The sequence below is a fragment of the Pithys albifrons genome, chromosome Z (assembly GCF_047495875.1).
Source record: "Pithys albifrons albifrons isolate INPA30051 chromosome Z, PitAlb_v1, whole genome shotgun sequence".
Classification (NCBI taxonomy): domain Eukaryota; kingdom Metazoa; phylum Chordata; class Aves; order Passeriformes; family Thamnophilidae; genus Pithys; species Pithys albifrons.
This window is the reverse complement of record NC_092497.1, coordinates 14,008,969-14,026,353: the sequence shown is the minus strand read 5'-3', so window position 1 is coordinate 14,026,353 and position 17,385 is coordinate 14,008,969. Positions and strand designations below refer to the sequence as shown.

The 17,385-nt window shown below is 39.6% G+C and overlaps 1 protein-coding gene across 3 annotated transcripts in view; it reads right to left on the bottom strand.

Annotated features, from left to right (window-relative positions):
* LOC139684862 (oncostatin-M-specific receptor subunit beta-like) overlaps positions 1-10,622 on the bottom strand; it is a 31,856-nt gene extending 21,234 nt beyond the window's left edge. For all 3 annotated transcript variants that reach the window (XM_071581228.1, XM_071581230.1, XM_071581229.1), the window contains exons 1-2: positions 10,525-10,622; positions 3,861-3,957 (exon numbers count right to left, since the gene is read on the bottom strand). In XM_071581228.1, coding sequence (XP_071437329.1) covers positions 3,861-3,930 — 70 coding nt within the window. In that variant the 5' untranslated portion in view covers positions 3,931-3,957; positions 10,525-10,622. The remainder of the gene's footprint in view (positions 1-3,860; positions 3,958-10,524) is intronic.
* Positions 10,623-17,385: the final 6,763 nt, after the last annotated feature.

Genomic DNA, 17,385 nt, shown 5'->3' with positions numbered 1-17,385 from the left:
TCAAGAGATTCCCTCCAGTAGCAACTCAGATGATAGTCTAGTATTAAGCACATTCCTGGTTGCTCTACACAGAGCTTAGATACCTTAATAGGAACTATGGATTCTTCTGCTGGAGTGAGACACCTAGTTCTAATGGCATCTTCATTCTTCTTTGGGTCTGGAACTAATTCCCATAATAAAAGTCTAAAAGTGTCTTTTTTGCTGCTGAGACAGTAAAGGTGCTATTAAAATAGTATTTTGCTGCAAGCTACAGATAACCTTGTAAGTGGTTCCTCTTTTTAGATGTTTGCTTTGTCACCCCTCCCAAAAAAACCCTAACTCTTGAAAGAGATGAAATATAACACTCACTGATTTCTAACTTCTCTCATTCCTGAAATATAAACAAACAAACATAAACCGCCTAAACTTGATCTGATTGTCAAAAAACCCAGGGACCTGAAAAGGCTTTTTCTTTTGCCACAGTTGGTTACCAAGGTACTTCTGCTTGCTACAAATTACATAGTCAGAATGTTTATGCTGATCAGGACACAGAAAAGAAGTCACAGAAATAGCTGCATCTTTTAATAAAACAGAACTCATTTCTGTGCATTCCTGGCACAGTACAGTCACAGTCCCCAGGGGCACAGTGGATTGAGAGACCTCAGCAGCTCCTTCTCACGGAAGTGCCACCTCCACTCATGTCTCCCAGATGCACTTCACCCACTGCATTACCTGAGATTTTCACAGAATATTACCAGCAAAAACACAAACATTCAGAAGATGTAGATTGAGAATCTACACTTTGATAGATGCTTCTGGCAGACATCAGGTTTCCAAACATTCTGCAATTTATCTTGTGGTGTTTGCTCTGCACTAATTTCTGTGCAGCCGTTTCCCCATATATGGATTTTTACATTAGTTGTTAGCAATGAAAGGTTCAAGAGAAGCTGCAGTTATAACAAACTCTGACCACTCAAAGAAACAAATAAAGCTTTATAAACTTACTTGTTAATTATTAGAATACAGACCCTAACACAGCTAAATGTTTATACATGTCCAACCTATAGAGATTAAATGGAGGAAAGAGTATATTTTACCTTTAATATCAAGACATTAAAAACTACTGGAAGAAAGGATTTTCTTTTAGCAAATCATCCACAAACTCTCTCGGTATATTTTTAACCTATTCCATTTTGAAGGGTACTAGAAGTCAAAACAAAATGAAAACCATATGTTTTCAATCTAGAGGAAACTACTGCTATACACTTCAGATAAGCTTGGAGGGAGAAATTAAGGTTTCACTGTTCTAATATTTGGTCTGAGAATCAAAACTCTGGTATCCAAAAATCATTTTGGAGGAAGATGCATTTATGCATACCTACCTTCTATCAATTCTCACTGCAGCCATAATGTATGTATACAGCCAAAACTGGGTAATTGCTAACCTGTGTTAATTATGTGAAAGCAGAATTTGACTGCATAGGTGTCTTCTGTGAGGTAAATGCAAATAGTTTCAAGTGTAGATGTAAAACTTCCTTTTTGGCTATGGTTATGACACTGTCCTTAAAAAACATATCTGCTGCTTCACAGCTGCTTTTGAAAAATTATTGTCATCAATATTATACTGCCATAAGGAAACCCAGAACCTGTAACAATAGTAGGTGTCTGAAGCTGAAAATAAGAGGATAAATTTCACTGAATGATGACAAAGCATCAATTTTAGGGGTTTTTTGGGAAATCTTATTAGCTTCATTGGCAACAACTCACTAGGCAAAGAGCCAAAATGACCAAAACAACACAGTGAGCCATAAAATTAATTGTGGAAGTGGAGTATCTTTCTTAATTCTAGGAGGTAGGACAAGACACACTTCATTTCCCCACATTCTAAGGACTTTCACCATCAAAACAAGATAAAGGCTGTTAAAATCCCACTTACGATAAGGAATTGACTGTAATGTTCCTCTCCAGCACGTAATCTTTGCTGCTCATTTTCTCATCAACCTTACTTGTATGTTCATCATCCATTTACCTAAAGCACCATTTACCAACCCTTCTAGGAGATCTCACTTCACATACAAGGAGGTGGCTGATCTAGAGCTCTGGGCCTTGCCATTATCATGTTTTCTGTCTGCAATGCTGAAGTAACTGGGGGAGAAAGGAACTGGGAAAAGGAAGTGATCCAGCTAGTCTCTCAATGAAATGCACAAAGAAAGTTGTCCAGGAAAACTAAACAAATACACCTGAAAGAAAACCAGCCAGTTGGCAGAAGCCTTTTCCCTTTTCAGGGTGCACAATTAAAAGAAACCCCAGCATATCTTGTAAATTTCCCTATACTTGCTCTGCTATTTCTCCAGCAAATTCCAATTGCAAACCTAACTACTATGCCTATTGCATTGACAATGAACCTGCCTCTCTTAATCTACATCTGTTTCTTTTTGTTCAAACTGAAATGCTATCCCTTTTTTCCTCCATGGAGAATATTTTCACCTGCCACATTTAATTAACCTGATAAAAACCATAAAGGTGTCATTAGTTTCTGTTTTTTCTTCATCTGTACAAATGTCCCTCTACAACCTCTTCAGTATCACTTTAGACCCCACATAATTTTGTTTTCAACAGAGTCTGGCATAACACAGTCTAGATCACCAGTCAGAGCTTATACACATTACCAACAGAAGAAACAATATGCTTAAGGATATATCCAAGATACTGATGGCCACAAAGTTATAATGTGAGTACTAAAGAATTCTGTAGCATAATTTTAACATGTAGGAATATTTGTAGCATTCACAGTTACAACATTCCCCTCCTAACAAGCTGAAATGATCAAGACCTCTTTAAGACTTGTTTTATCTTGAAAGCTAACTCAAGACTATGTGAACGGCTTAATGATTAACAACAGACAAATTTTATCCCTGAACAATTGCATGTGAAAACAAGAGACCAAGTTACTGTAATGCAATAACTGTTTGGACTTGCCTGCATTACAAAGTTTTGACACTCTAGGAGCACAGGTAATAGAGTCTCAAAACCACTGAGCTGGCACGTTGGGTGAGGGGTGTGAGAACTCATGAATTTCAAGGCTGAAGAGAGGCAAAATGTCTGAAACAGATACGTTACCCTCTTCAGTATGATAACAATCATACACGCCCCCTCTCTCTATTTCACTTCATAAAATTAATTAAGGCAATAAAACTTCTATTATGCAGACTAGAACCTGGTGAGTTCTGCCTTCTTAACAGTGGTCACAGAAAAGTCAATAAAATTTTTCATTTCCTTTTTTTCTTTTAATTAAGTCATGCCCAAATGCTATTGTTAGCAGCAAGGGCACAAGCAGAATTTTACTTTAAAACACACAGCCTTCTGGAAAGTTATGGCTATATTCAACTTTGTCCACTATGAAGATGCAGATTTGCTATTTTTCTTTGCCTTGTATACATATGTGAAGCATAAAAAGTAAAAATCAGATCTTTCAATCTTGTGGCACAATCAAAAAAGAGCCAACAGAAGTGTTGATGATTTCACAGACGAGACAAACAAAAAGAGAAAGGAAAGAGGTAAAAATCATAAAAATTGTCAAAGCAGAAATTAATTATTTGAAGATGACAGCACAGATTACAAAAAAAAAAAAAAAAGGAGAACCAAATAAATAAGTACATTGTGGCTTCACATCTTTGCAAGTTGTTGATTCAAGATGCGATTTTGCAGAACAGGGTCACAGAAGGTAATAATAGAAGTTGCTCCATCACATTGCAAAACAGAATAGTTTGATTAAGTGTATAATGTATTGCTTAATTGCAGACTTACAGGTAAGCAAGTCCAAAGCTTCAACTGCTGTAGATTGGATCCAAATTAAAAAAATCAAACACTAAGTCATTTACCTTGCTGTGAGTATGTAGTGTAGCAAGTCCTCAGGGGGAGCAGTACTGTCAGAACAATGAAGTGATCCATCCTTTGCCCACCTTTTCCTGCAGAAGACTTACCAGAAAAGAAGATGTTTTTATTTATTTGTTTCTTTTAGGAGAAATGCCTCTCAAACAATAGTCCAGATAATATTATTGAATTTAAGAATGAACAAATAAAGACCTAATCACATGAACTCCAGGCAGTTTAAGATAAATTCTGGAAGAATGGACAAAGAAAGTTAAGAAATGGAAAAAACACTCTTGGTTTTAGGATCTGGTTACAGCATAGAGAGAAGCACTACAGTCAAGAAGTCCAGTTGAGTCTACACTACCTTTAAAGTTTTCCATCCATTTATTTCAAAGGAATATTGAAACAAAAGTTTGTCCTGATTTATTTTGGCTTTCCTCCTGAAAAGGTAACAAGATATCCATGCCAACAAGGAAAAGAAAGTATTAAGGAGGACACTATATGGAGGGCTTTAGTTAGACCAGAGTTGAAATACACATATCAAAGTCTTAGCAAGTTCCATTCCCAGAAGGACTGTCATCTCAACAGCTGACATAGTTCTATCTAGAATTTCTTTTACAGCTCTTATACTCACATTGTGACAGTATGAAACTCTGTTTGACTTGCACAGCCCAGTTCTGAAGGACTGATATATGTCAGATCTCAGAAGACATGAATCACCTGCAAATTCCCCCATGCAGAAAGCAGAGGTAAATATGGAGCGGCTGTATGCTTAAAGCTGTGAGTAAGAAGGTCCAGGAGTACAAAAACATGAAGAGGACAATGGATACAACTATCTTTAACTTAGAACTTTTACGTTTTGCATTTCTAGAGCTGTGTAGAATAGTTATAAAGTGAGTCTTCTATCACTGCTTCCACAACAGAAGTTGAAACTGTTTAGCAGGAAATAACCAGAATGACCTGTTCCCACTAAAGCTAAGGACAGGACACTTAATGATTTCAGAAGGCCAGGAATTCACTACAGAATTTATTCCTAGCAGAAAACCTTCAATTTAATACCACAGAGCTACAGGCTTTTATGTGTAACAAGTTTAATTACATTCAACGATTTTGAGAAGCTCTGGATTTCTCCAAAGGATCAGAAGAGAAGAATTTGATTACTTTTTTTCTTAATATGCTTTTAAAAGTTACATGAACACTGTAGAAGAGTCCTGCATGCAGCACTGCAACCCAAGACTCAGTGTACACAGCAGGCACCCTTGCTGCAGTGTGCACCAGCTTTTCCTTGTGAGCTCAAATGCTTCATATGGAGAGCCCCATAATTAACGTCAGTGTTTTCTTCCCTAATTAACATGTCAGTGTTGTCTTCCCTGAAGTACAAAGTTCTGCAGTCTTTCTTGCCATTACACCAGTACCCTCAAAAATAACACTAAAAACAACAAGCATGAAGAATCTACATATTTTTGAGGAGCTAGGCCTAATTCACATGCAACTAATAGACTGTTCCAAGAACTGATAAAGGAAAATCTGATTTTTATTAGATTTTTCTAAATTTAGACGTTTTTGCCACCTGATCAAATTTTACATCTTAACAAGAAAATAATTTGATCTGTTTTGTCTGGAATAAACAAGATAGAATGGCTCTTTCTTATACAGCAGAAAGTGGCAAGCAAGGGACACAAAAAGAAGTCTTTCCAAAGCACATTATGTTAAAACTTCTGGTAACTCTTCAGTAGGTTGTTATTGTTTTGCATTGTGTAAAATTAATACTGAGACACAAACCCAAATCTTACACATCTTTTTTTCTTTTCTTTTTTTTTATTTCTTTTCTTCAGAAAAAAAGGTGAAAATACAACTGCCTTTAAAGTCAAGGGAGTCGACTTCTGCTCTAAGACAATTTAACATAAGAGTGGTTAGTTAGGTTCAGCAGCATATCTCTTGACTTAATTATATCAACATGAGGAAAACCTGGCCCTGCAAGACTCCTAATTTCATAAACATATTTGGGGTTGGATATACAGAATTTTTCCTATTTGTTACACATCACTCAAATTCAACAGTAAATACAGTAGGCAAGTATTGTGGAAGTAGCAACATATTAGACTTATTTGTTCAAATTATGTCTTATTTGGAAAACAAATCCAAAGTCTTTTACACTCTTAAGAGGCATTCTCAACTATCCTCATGAAACAGATGTCTAATTCATTAGCTTGCTCCAGACATTTCCACTGTCAGTTCACTAATGACACAGCCTAGATCACTTTTATTGAGGCAAATGCCTTATACTAGTAAAGAACAGTGTAATATAATACATGATTACCAAAATATAAACATATCTTGGATTATGACAATGGTTTTCACTATTCAGGATCTTATTAATCTAGTTTAAACTGAATAATAATAAATTGATTGTGGTAATACATGCAATTGTAGGCAACAAATGACTTGTCAGAAAAGTCCTAGAACTCACTAACAAAAGAGTATATGAAATAAGTTTAAATAAATGAAACACTGTTGAGAAAAAAGAAGTACAGTCCCTAGTACACAAGTAATATTTTGCATTACATCATCTTTATGCAGAAACATCTGCTTGTGACTAACAAATTAATCACTTATCATAATTACTACCAACTAATGTCAAGCACTTATTCTGTATTATTAATAATTAAGTACTTTTATAAAATAATACTTCAAAACCTGTGTCTTGGTTAGTTTTATAAAGTACATTATCAATTTCATTAAAACAACAACAACAACATGAACATGATGACAATAAATTAACATCATCCTTGCCAAAAGTTAAAATAATTGAACAACAATGGGAATGGAGACAGGTAGCCAGGGAAGGTTTTTAGGTGTCTAAATAATTCGTCACCTTAAAAGAGGCCAGTCTGAAAAGATAGGAATACAACACTAGTATGTCAATGTTAATCTGAGAATTAATCACTGCTGACTCTTTTTTTTTTAAGCCTAAGAGAAGATATGTTTTGTCTCCATTTCCAGCCTGGAATTTCTGTGTCCATTGGTCCATGAACTGCAGATAAGAACAAGAGGCTGATGTGCCAGCAATTTTGAATATTGTCAAGAAACACATAATTTGAATATTTTTTTCCTTTCTAGCAACTTTTGTCATTGGCATCATTTGGCAATGGCATTTTTCAATTGCACTTTAAAGAACTCCAGAGATGGAGATTCCACAACTTCCCTGGATAACTTGTCTCTGTCAAAGTTTTTTCTTCTTATATCATGTGTTCACTTTCCCCTTATGTTCATTTAAGGAGAATATCTTTTCATATCCTCTTTATATTAATATTTCACCTAATATTTTCCTTGCTACAACTTGCATCCATTTCCTTTTGTCCTTCTGCCATACACCTCTGCAAAAAGTTTAGCTCTGTCTTTTCAGCCTTGTACACAGTGAGTCCAAAACTGCACACAGTAATCTAGATATTGCCTCATAAGTGGCAAATAGAAAGACATAATCACTAAGCTTCAATTCTTTGCCATCAACAGCAACTCTAGTTACAGTTCTATTTGCTGTGTTGAACCTGATTATTGAGACACACTGTGAAATGATCTATAAATTGCAGGGTAATACTTAGTTGCAAGTTGAAGTCAATTGGGTACAAAATGATCTCTCAGACCTCCATAAATTAGCTGAGTAACAAATCTTTCATTTTACCCTATATTCTTTACCCTTTTAAAAATTCAGTATTTATGGGAGAAATAAAGCTGACCTGTTTTGTTTTATCAGTCTGTAGCCTCAATCAGTGGCAGATTTTTTAAAATCATGACTGTATAATCTACTTGTAATTCTTTATGTTGGAAAGATGTAACCTAGGGTGTGACAAAACAGATACAGATGGATTCAGGTCTCCCTAGCCTAATTTGAAATTAATCAGCACTGATAGACACTTCAGTAGACCAGAACCATTTTGGAGAGCTGACAGAAATTGCAATAATATTCAACAGTAATAGGAATTGTTCAGACACCTGAAATTTAAAGAGGAATCATTCAAGAAGTAGAGACAGCATAGAAGAAAATTACCTCCAAGCAAATGAATACTCCTTAAGTAGGTAGTTTGTGAATATGTTAAATAAATAACTCCAGGTAAACTATTTGTCATTCAGAGCAAAAATCTGGCTTAGATGATCCCTGAAGTCCTGGCCAGGCCAATGGGTTTGTGATGCCATAGATGACAGAAAAAAGAAATGCTCATTATTCATCTGTGAAACATATCTAAGTTAAACATTTTATCAAACCCTACTTCAAAGTCTTTGAATAACCAAAATTCTGCTTAAACCTCAGGATCAGGCTTAGTGTCCAGGAGTCATGGCTACACAGTGTACACATTGCTGCAGTACTTGGAATACCTGTGCGTATAAGAAAAGGAAGCCCCTGCTATGAACATCTAGTCATAACTGACTCCAGAGTTAATTCGTTTTGTAGCAATCTTCCTAAAGGCACATATTTCAAATCATACTTCATACAACTTTCCTTTGTCAGTGCCCTTTGCTTTGCTTATTTAAAACAGCTGTCCTTCACAAGTCATATCCTTAAATGAATCAGAGCCTGTACACAGGCTGGGAAAAGAAATGTTTCCAGTTGCTAGGATCCAAAAAACTTAATTTGTTTAAAAGAGAGTATTAGATAGGAGTATCAAATCATAAACACCACAGATCAAACAAGTTTTTCTAAATTAGACATGGAAGGGGACTGTCAGTGAAGAAAATGAAGTAATAATGCTACTTTGGATTTATATAAATCCATAGTCCATTCTGTGTTCTAATTTCCTCTACTTCAAAGATAGACAGATTGAGGATAGGAATCACAATCCAAGTTCCTACTACACACTACAAGATTGATAACTGACATTTTAGTGCCAAAACTTTAATAAGTTCTTTCCATAGGCTCCAAAACAGGCACCACTAGAAAGTAAGCCAGGCCACAGTTAGACTCATCCTCCTGAGTTGCTCCTTTTCTTCTTCAATAAACAGACAACTAGGTAAGTGTCAAAAGGACATGGAATGCTCCAAATGAATGATTCGTACGAAGACTCTACACTGCAGTCTGCCTCCACCCTCCTGATTCCCGCAATTCCCAGTATAACTCTTGCAAAACCAACAGTGCAGAACTGACATCCAACTGAGGAAGTTTACTTGAAACAGTCTAACCTCCAGGAACCTATGGAATGTTGGTAAAGCAGCATCTGCTAAAACATCCTACAACTAAATAGTTCCCTCTCCAAACTAAACATCAAAGTGTTTAGAGAAAAATTGATGTTGAACAATTTTAGAAAAAAGGAAAAAAGAAGAAAAGGAACAGGTGAGATAGCACATCCTACAGTGGATGAAACCTTTATTTAGCCCTTGTTCTGGCTTTCTTCTTGCAAGCAATTTTAAAGATGTCTTCAATTACACTTAGTGCACAAAATACATCTGTGTATAAGACACTGAAAGCTCCTAATCAGCCTTTGAAATCTAATGGGTGATCAACATGTTTAAAAACCTGCATATGGAAGAAAGTAATTTCTATAATTAAGGTCTGATATGCATGCAATAGTTTGACCACTTAGGGGTAATTTTATTTGTTGTCTTTTGATAAATGGAAAGGTCTTTGATGCATACAGTTGATTTTCTAGAAAGCTTTGCCAAAGAAGGAAAACACATACTTCATGGTCACACAAAGACTAGAATCTGAACAAAAAAGCAGTTAAAAGAGGGGGGGGGGTAATGGGTCTAAAATCATAAAGTTATTAACAAACTGTGTAAAACTACTCCTGCCCTAACAGCAAAAAAGGTTAGTAATTGTAGAAAAGGAATCGCATAACATGGTGGCATGACTCATACCAACAGGAAAAACAATTGCACCATGGTTTTCAGGCATGATCTACTTGTAACTCTGTTAGGATTTGGTTTACCCTGCTCCGGTAGGGACTGGTCTATACATGCAATAAAAAAGAGATAAAAAGGCTATGTCAGAAAAAAAAATAATACGGGGATAAAAAGGTCAAACAAAAAAATTTAGGAGCCAAACTGGAATTTATGATGTTTTCTCATATACTTCAAAGATTTTGAGATTAAGCAATGGATTTCAGCAGGAGCAACAATTTTCTCTCTATGATGCCATATTTAAAGGTCCAGAAGACAACACCTTCTTCAAAGAGCAGATGTTAAAACCAAACCTAATCACCTGTCAGGTGTGCAGAAGCCTCAACCCACAAGGTATCCCAGCTAAGTAAATTTTGCTCAGGTCGAAACAGCATTTTTTATGCTGTAGCTAAGCAGTGACACCTTGAATGTAGGAAAGGCTGGGCAGTCATAAACCGCCTTAAATTCATCCGTATGTGAAGATGCTGGAGGGATTTCAGGATGGGAACTCTGGCTCCACCTCACTCCGCCGTGCCGAGTGGTGCCTGAAAAACCCAAGCTGAAGGGCAAGCAAAGGGTTAAGAGGTCTTAGCGGGCACCAGAGGTGCTAAAATTCAAAGTGGAAAACTCCACGGTGAGTTTCAAATCAAGTGCCAGGCTAGAAAGGTGGGTGTTCCTCAGCGGGGCAGGCTGAGCTCTGCTCAGTGAGGACGGACGGGAACTCCGAGAAAGGAGAGGGGAAAGGGTATTTACTGAGGGAACGAGGGTCTGCCGCGACAGGGACACACCGACATCACTCACCTGCAGCCGCCGAGCAGCCACCTCGGCGCAGTCGGGTCCCCGAGAGCCGGGACGCGCCAGCCCCGACGGTCAGTGCCGGGAAGCGGCTCGGCCGCCCCTCCCCGGGCAGGGAGGGCGGTGCCTCCTCCCACCTCGCAGAGCCGGGTGAGCCGCGTTTCGGGAATTTCCTCCCCCACTGCGGGAAGTGAGGCCCGTTCCCTTGGCTGGCTTCCCGAAGTCCGCCGTCCGTCCGCCCCCAACTCGAGGCGCCCGTGGTGCTCCCGGGGCGCAGAGAGGCTGCAGGGTCCGAGGTGGGAGACAGGGGTGGCCGAGCAGGAACAGGGGGACAGGCGGACAGGCATGGGTAGCCTGAGGGGACCGTGAGGGGCAGAGAATGGACCCTTTTCCGATTCTTCCAGTCCTCAGCGGACAAAAAGCGCAGGCAGGAATTACGTCTCCAGGACCCCGTCATCTACAGTACCATGGCTCAGGGTCCCTGTGTCCTCCTGGTCTGGCTCCGGGAAGCAGGATCGGTCGCTCTGGGCACGAAGGCTGGTGGGGTGACGAGGTGAGGCTTGCAGCAGGGCTCAGCGTCGAGGTTATAATCACTTTGGTGCAGTGCCATATTCCTGCACTTAGCTGTCCGATGAAATCCCTCTCAGAAACCACACTGAGGAAGATGATGGCCTACGAAGTCAAACTCTGCACTCCCAAGTATCACATAAAGCATTTAGGGACACCAGGAGTTGTCTGTTATATGCTGCCCTGCCCTTCAGCTGAGGGTGCCCATGCGACTGTTCTCATTCAGAGAGTTACAGCATGCTGCAAGCTGTCAGGCTACAGCAGAAGATGTGGTCATGAGAAAGTTTTGTTTAAAGCTGTTGCTTATCCTCGTCAGGGTGTTTCCAGTGAAGGTTTCTCAAGTCTGTAGCACTTCTACATAAAAGAGGTCTTTTGTCTCTTACTTTCTTTTTCCTAAGCTATGTTTGTAGGTTAAACATAACATACCTGTTAAGACACTGCTTTCCTTGCTTTCCTTTGGATTATCTCATATTCATGAAGCTTGGTTGATTTCATCGGGAAAACGTGATCTGCAAAGTTCAACCTATAGGCTGTATTACTTTTTATGCTTCCCAGTATATAGTCTGTAATTTTTTTTTGTAGTAGCATAGTGTTGCTGACATATTTTGTTTGTGATCCTCTTTAGCACCTTGATCCTTCTCTTCTAAATTGCTGTCTAGCCAATTGTTCCTTACCTCATTGTACTGCAGTGATTTCTCATACTTACCCCTGTTAAGTAACACCCTGTTTCTTATTCAGTTGTTCCATTTTCTTATGATGCTTTTGCTTTCTAATCAAGCAAGTGATTTCTAGTAGTTCTTTTCTTCAGAGCCTTATTCCAGAGAACTGTGTTCATTGCTTTGAGAGTTCCTATCCATGTGTGAGTCATGTAAACTGAACTCTTCACAGAGTTCACTAGTTACTCATTTTTCATTGCCTGCATACTGGTCTAGAGGCACCACAACTGGACATTTACTGTTCTGTCAGGACTTGGAGCAGTACACACATGAAAGGTCATCTAACTGCTTAGTTTTACTGAAACTGCAAACTGCAGATATTTAGAGCTGGATGCCAAAATTTTTGCTATTTTTTCTCTCATGTTTGTTAACAATTCTGTGGAATATGCTAGATTCTTTCCTCTAATGTTTCTAGACAGTATAATTAGAAAAGCTTCCTGGAAATTTATCAGTTGTATATTTGAAAGTAGGATTTGAATGCTATGCAGTAATTAAAACATGGGGTAGAAAATTTTTGCATGTACTATTTTAAAGATAATACATTAACTCATTTTTCTGCTTTGAATACTTTCATCTGCATTTGAAAATATTTCTTCTTTAGGCCTCTACTGGAGATACCTGTTAAAGTCCATCAATTTATTTAAAATTTTCAGAATTTTTTCAACTCTTCTATGTCTCTCCCTTGCCTCTCCATTTGCGTAGCAGCAATAGTCTCTGATGCTGCTTTCACACTGATCCACATGATCCATAAGTTCCAGAATGAATGTATTAGCCTATACTTTGCATGCTTGCTTATGAACATATGAATGCACTACTATCTAGAAGTATGTCAAAGGTACTGATTAGTACCCAAAACTCCTAACAAGTTATTGAATAATGTCTATAAGAAATTTTATGCCTGGACATGAAGTGTTTCAAGAAGCAAGTTACCAAGTTTCTCATGTTAGAGAAGGGCAAACTGAAGTAGAACAAAGATAAATCCACGAAAGAGCCTGCCAACACAATGTATCAAGTGTCACAGGATCTACAGATTCTGAAATCCCAAGTTAAATACCAAAGTTCTCTATATCCCAAATTACAGCAATGTATTTTCAAAAGGCCTAGAAGATATCCAATCCAACATGGCACACTCCTTCTCTGTACCCACAGTGCTGAATTTCGCCCCACCTCTCCCAGGTGCTGATCTGCATGCATACATGTATCCCAGGACCATCTCTGATATGACATAGCTGCATAACCTTCATCCAGACTACTATGAAAGTCTACCATCTGCAGAGAAATTTGAAAATAGGACTGTTAACATGAGATTGTTGATGTTCAGGGGTTTCAGCAGGCAAGTACCAGCACAGAGAGGTATAAAATTATAGAAGTATAAAAATCAACTGGGAAAACCTGGTCAAGCTAGCCAGTCTAACTGGGGACTAGCTGTAAATCTTTGTGTAATGCCATCAGTGTTGATGCAGCCAGAGGAGTATTGCAAGTTGGCAGTGCTGGGATTTTTTTTTCAGAGAGTCATGGGAAGACTCATGACTCCCTGCCCAGCAAGGACTTCTTGGGTAGTTTAACATGAGTGGCAGGTATACTAATACTTTGTGTAGAAGCTCATTAAACTCTAGCTATCTCCTCTGTCTGTTAGCCTGTAACTAATTGACTTATTTTGAATTTTGTGTATTCTTCTGCAGTCTCTGTGCATGGCTAAAAGTACCTAAACAAACTGACTGAGTGTGACATGTGCACTCAAGTCTTTAACCAAACTAGAGGCAGCTACTACAGCCTCCAAAGGAGGTAAAGGCCTAAGCCATAAATAGGCCAAGAACCTCCCTAGTTCCAGTCTGTTCTCTGAAAGTTCACAAAGGAGCAGATTGACACAGGTGAGCATTGATGCATATGAGCTTGGATCACTGTTCATGTAAATAACCTGATTTTTCTTTCTACTCAGATCTGTGTTCAACAATGTTCTTGTAATGTTGCATACTCTACTTGGATCATTTACAAAATCTACCACTGATGGTGTATACTAGTAATTTTTACTCATACAGATTTACGGTGAAATAAATCTGCCTCTTATGAGTAATAAAAAGGTAATTTTTATATTCCTCCACCCTTCAGGAAGAAAGGAAGCTATTAGAACAATGCTACCTATGTTATCAGGACCATTTCAAAGGAAAACAAAAAAAAAATCTGCAAACATAATGTGCAAAAGATAATTCCCTTTGTCAGGCACAGAACCAAAGATTTGTAACAAGAAAGATGGGGTAGTTAAATGTTTCTTATTTACCAAGGCGATGAAATACTTTCCCTTACTGTGTTATTTAAAGAAAGCAGAAATATTAGTTCATATTTCAGGAGTTTCTGATTCCAGTTAGTTAATGATCATGTGCATGAGTTTCTGAACAGCTTAGTGAGTATATTGATTCTGTTATTTAAAGCATGTAATTTTTATGAAAAAGTCTGAAGTTCTTTCAGTTATAAATTAACATTTAACATAGTGTGAAAGATGTCATCTTTATCCCCAAAGCAGGGTGAATCACATCCATATCCTGATTCTCAGAACTTTTTCTTGAAATCTCCCATTGCCAGAATGTCCACTGCCTTCCAAGGCAGCCTCTATCTATAACCCAGCTATCCTATAGTAAGAAGTTCACTCAGATACACCAAAAGTACTTACTACATCTTTATACCTGCTGTTGTCTGCCTACAAGTGATAGAGACCAAGTTAGGATTTCCTGTTTTGCAGCAGCCTTTGGAACATTGAAGATCAATAACAGGACCCCCTGAGCCCTTTCTAGGCCAGACAAGCTCAGTTCTTTCAGTGGTGTACAGAACACTGATTGTGTTCATGGCTGTTCACATCTGTCTTGAAGTCCCATTCTGAAAGAACTGAAGGACACAGCACTTCTTTTAACGGGAGACTTACTAACACTGTATTCACTCGCAGATGATACTTCTGTTCCTAGCTGTCTCTGCATTTGCTGTTTCCTCAGAAAGAGAACGTTGTTTATTTATTTAAGATCTACCTGTGATGACTTCTCCAGGGTGTTCTTTTTAGCATCTATGCCCCCACTCTCCAAGCTGACCCAGCGGAAAAAGAAATTTACACCGACCTGCGCCACCTCACCCAAAATGTTCCTGCAGATGATAAGATCGTAATCCTTGGTGACTTCAACGCCAGAGTAGGTAAGAATTCTGAAGCCTGGAAAGGAGTCCTGGGCAAGCATGGCATTGGAAACTGCAACGACAACGGACGCCTCCTGCCAGAGTTTTGTGCAGAAAAGCAGCTCACCGTCACCAACACTATCAACAGAAAGACCGCCTGAAGACCACCTGGATGCATCCTCAATCCAAGCACTGGCACCTCATTGACTATATCTTAGTGCAACAGAGAAATGTCAGCAATGTCCATCATACTCGAGTGATGCCGAGTGCAGAATGTCAAACAGGCCACCGCCTTGTGCGCTGCAAACTTAACCTCCACTTCAAGCCCAAACCTAAGAGAGGCGGCATTCCAAGAAGGAGGCTCCAAGTCAGCAATCTTCAAATAGCCACAGTGAGAGACAGTTTCCAGGTAAAACTTCAAACTAGACTTAAAGATAATCCCATAGATCCCTCTCCTGAAGCGCTTTGGCAACATATTAAAAATTGCATCTTGCAGTCCTCTGAAGAGTCCCTAGGGTTCTCCTCCAAGAAAAACAAAGACTGGTTTGATGAAAACAATCAATAAGTAAAGCCGCCTTTCGTCTTGCTTGCAGTAAGGTCCAACAGAAACTTCGAGACATGCAGAACAAATGGTGGCTCAACCTAGCAGAAAAGACCCAACTGTGCACATATTTGGGTGACCAAAGAGGATTCTCTGAGGTCCTGAAAGCAGTGTATGGATCCACACACCAGGTTCAAAGCCCCCTACGCAGTGCAGATGGTCAAATGCTTCTCACAGATAAAACCTCCATCCTGAACTGATGGTCTGAGCACATTCAGACTCTCTTCAGTGCCAACCGTGTAGTCCAAGGCTCAGCAATTCAGCATGTTACACAACAACCGGTGAAATATGAATTGGATGCAGCCCCTACTATGGGAAAGATACTCAAGGCCATACAACAGGTGAAAACTGGCAAGGCAGCTGGGGTTGATAGAATTCCACCTGAAATCTGGAAGCATGGAGGTCAAGCACTCCATGCCAAATTCCACAACCTTGTTGTGCGTTGCTGGGAACAAGGGGAACTACCACCAGATCTCCGTGATGCAGTCATCATCACCCTGTACAAGAAGAAAGGAGAAAAATCAGACTGCTCAAATTACCGAGGTATCACTTTGCTCTCCATTGCTGGTAAAATCCTTGCAAGAATACTTCTGAACAGATCTGTACCCACTATTGCAGAAGAACTTCTACCTGAAAGCCAGTGTGGTTTCAGAGCCAATAGGAGCACCACAGACATGGTGTTTGTTCTCAGACAACGGCAAGAGAAGTGTAGGGAACAGAACAAAGGTCTCTATGTAACCTTTGTTGACCTCACCAAAGCTTTCGACACTGTGAGCAGAAAAGACCTGTGGCAGATCTTAGAACGTTTAGAATGTTCCCCCAAGTTCCTCAAAATGATCATCCTGCTACATGAGGATTAGCGTGAACAAGTCAGATATGGCCATGCACTCTCTGAGCCCTTTCCAATAACCAATGGTGTGAAACAAGGTTGCGTCCTTGCACCAACTCTATTCACAATCTTCTTCAGCATGATGCTCCAAAGAGCCACGGCAGACTTCGATGAAGAAAACGGCATCCACATCCGATATCGTACCGATGGAAGCCTATTCAATCTAAGGCGACTGAAGGCCCAGACTAAGACCCTGAATCACCTTGTCCGTGAGCTGCTTTTTGCTGATGATGCCGCTCTTGTTGCTCACACAGAAGCAGCTCTGCAGCGCTTCACATCCTGCTTTGCAGAGGCTGCTGAGCTTTTTGGGCTGGAAGTCAGCCTGAAGAAGACAGAAGTTCTCTACCAACCTGCACCTCAAGAAGTCTTCCATCATCCTCACATCACCATAGGCAATTCAGAGCTTAAGTGAATCCAGCAGTTCACCTGTCTGGGAAGTATCATTTCCTCAGAGGGTAAGATTGACAGAGAGATAGACAACAGGCTAGCAAAGGCATACAGAGCCTTCGTAAAACTCCATAAAAGAGTCTGGTCCAATAAACACCTGAAGAAAAATACAAAGATCAGTGTCCACAGAGCCATTGTACTGTCTACTCTTTTATATGGGTCTGAATCATGGGTCATCTATCACCACCACCTGCGGCTTCTCAAACGCTTCCATCAGCGCTGCCTCCGTTCAATCCTAAACATCCACTGGTCTGATTACATGACCAATGTGTCTGTTCTTGAACAGGCAGGGGTCACCAGTATTGAGGCCATGCTGATGAGAATGCAGCTGCGCTGGGCAGGGCACGTCTCCAGGATGGAGGATCACCACCTCCTGAAGATTGTGCTCCATGGTGAACTTGCCACCGGCTGCCACAAGAGAGGAGCCCCAGAGAAGAGATACAAGGACGCCCTGAAACAACACCTCAGCCTTGGCCATATTGACTGCCACC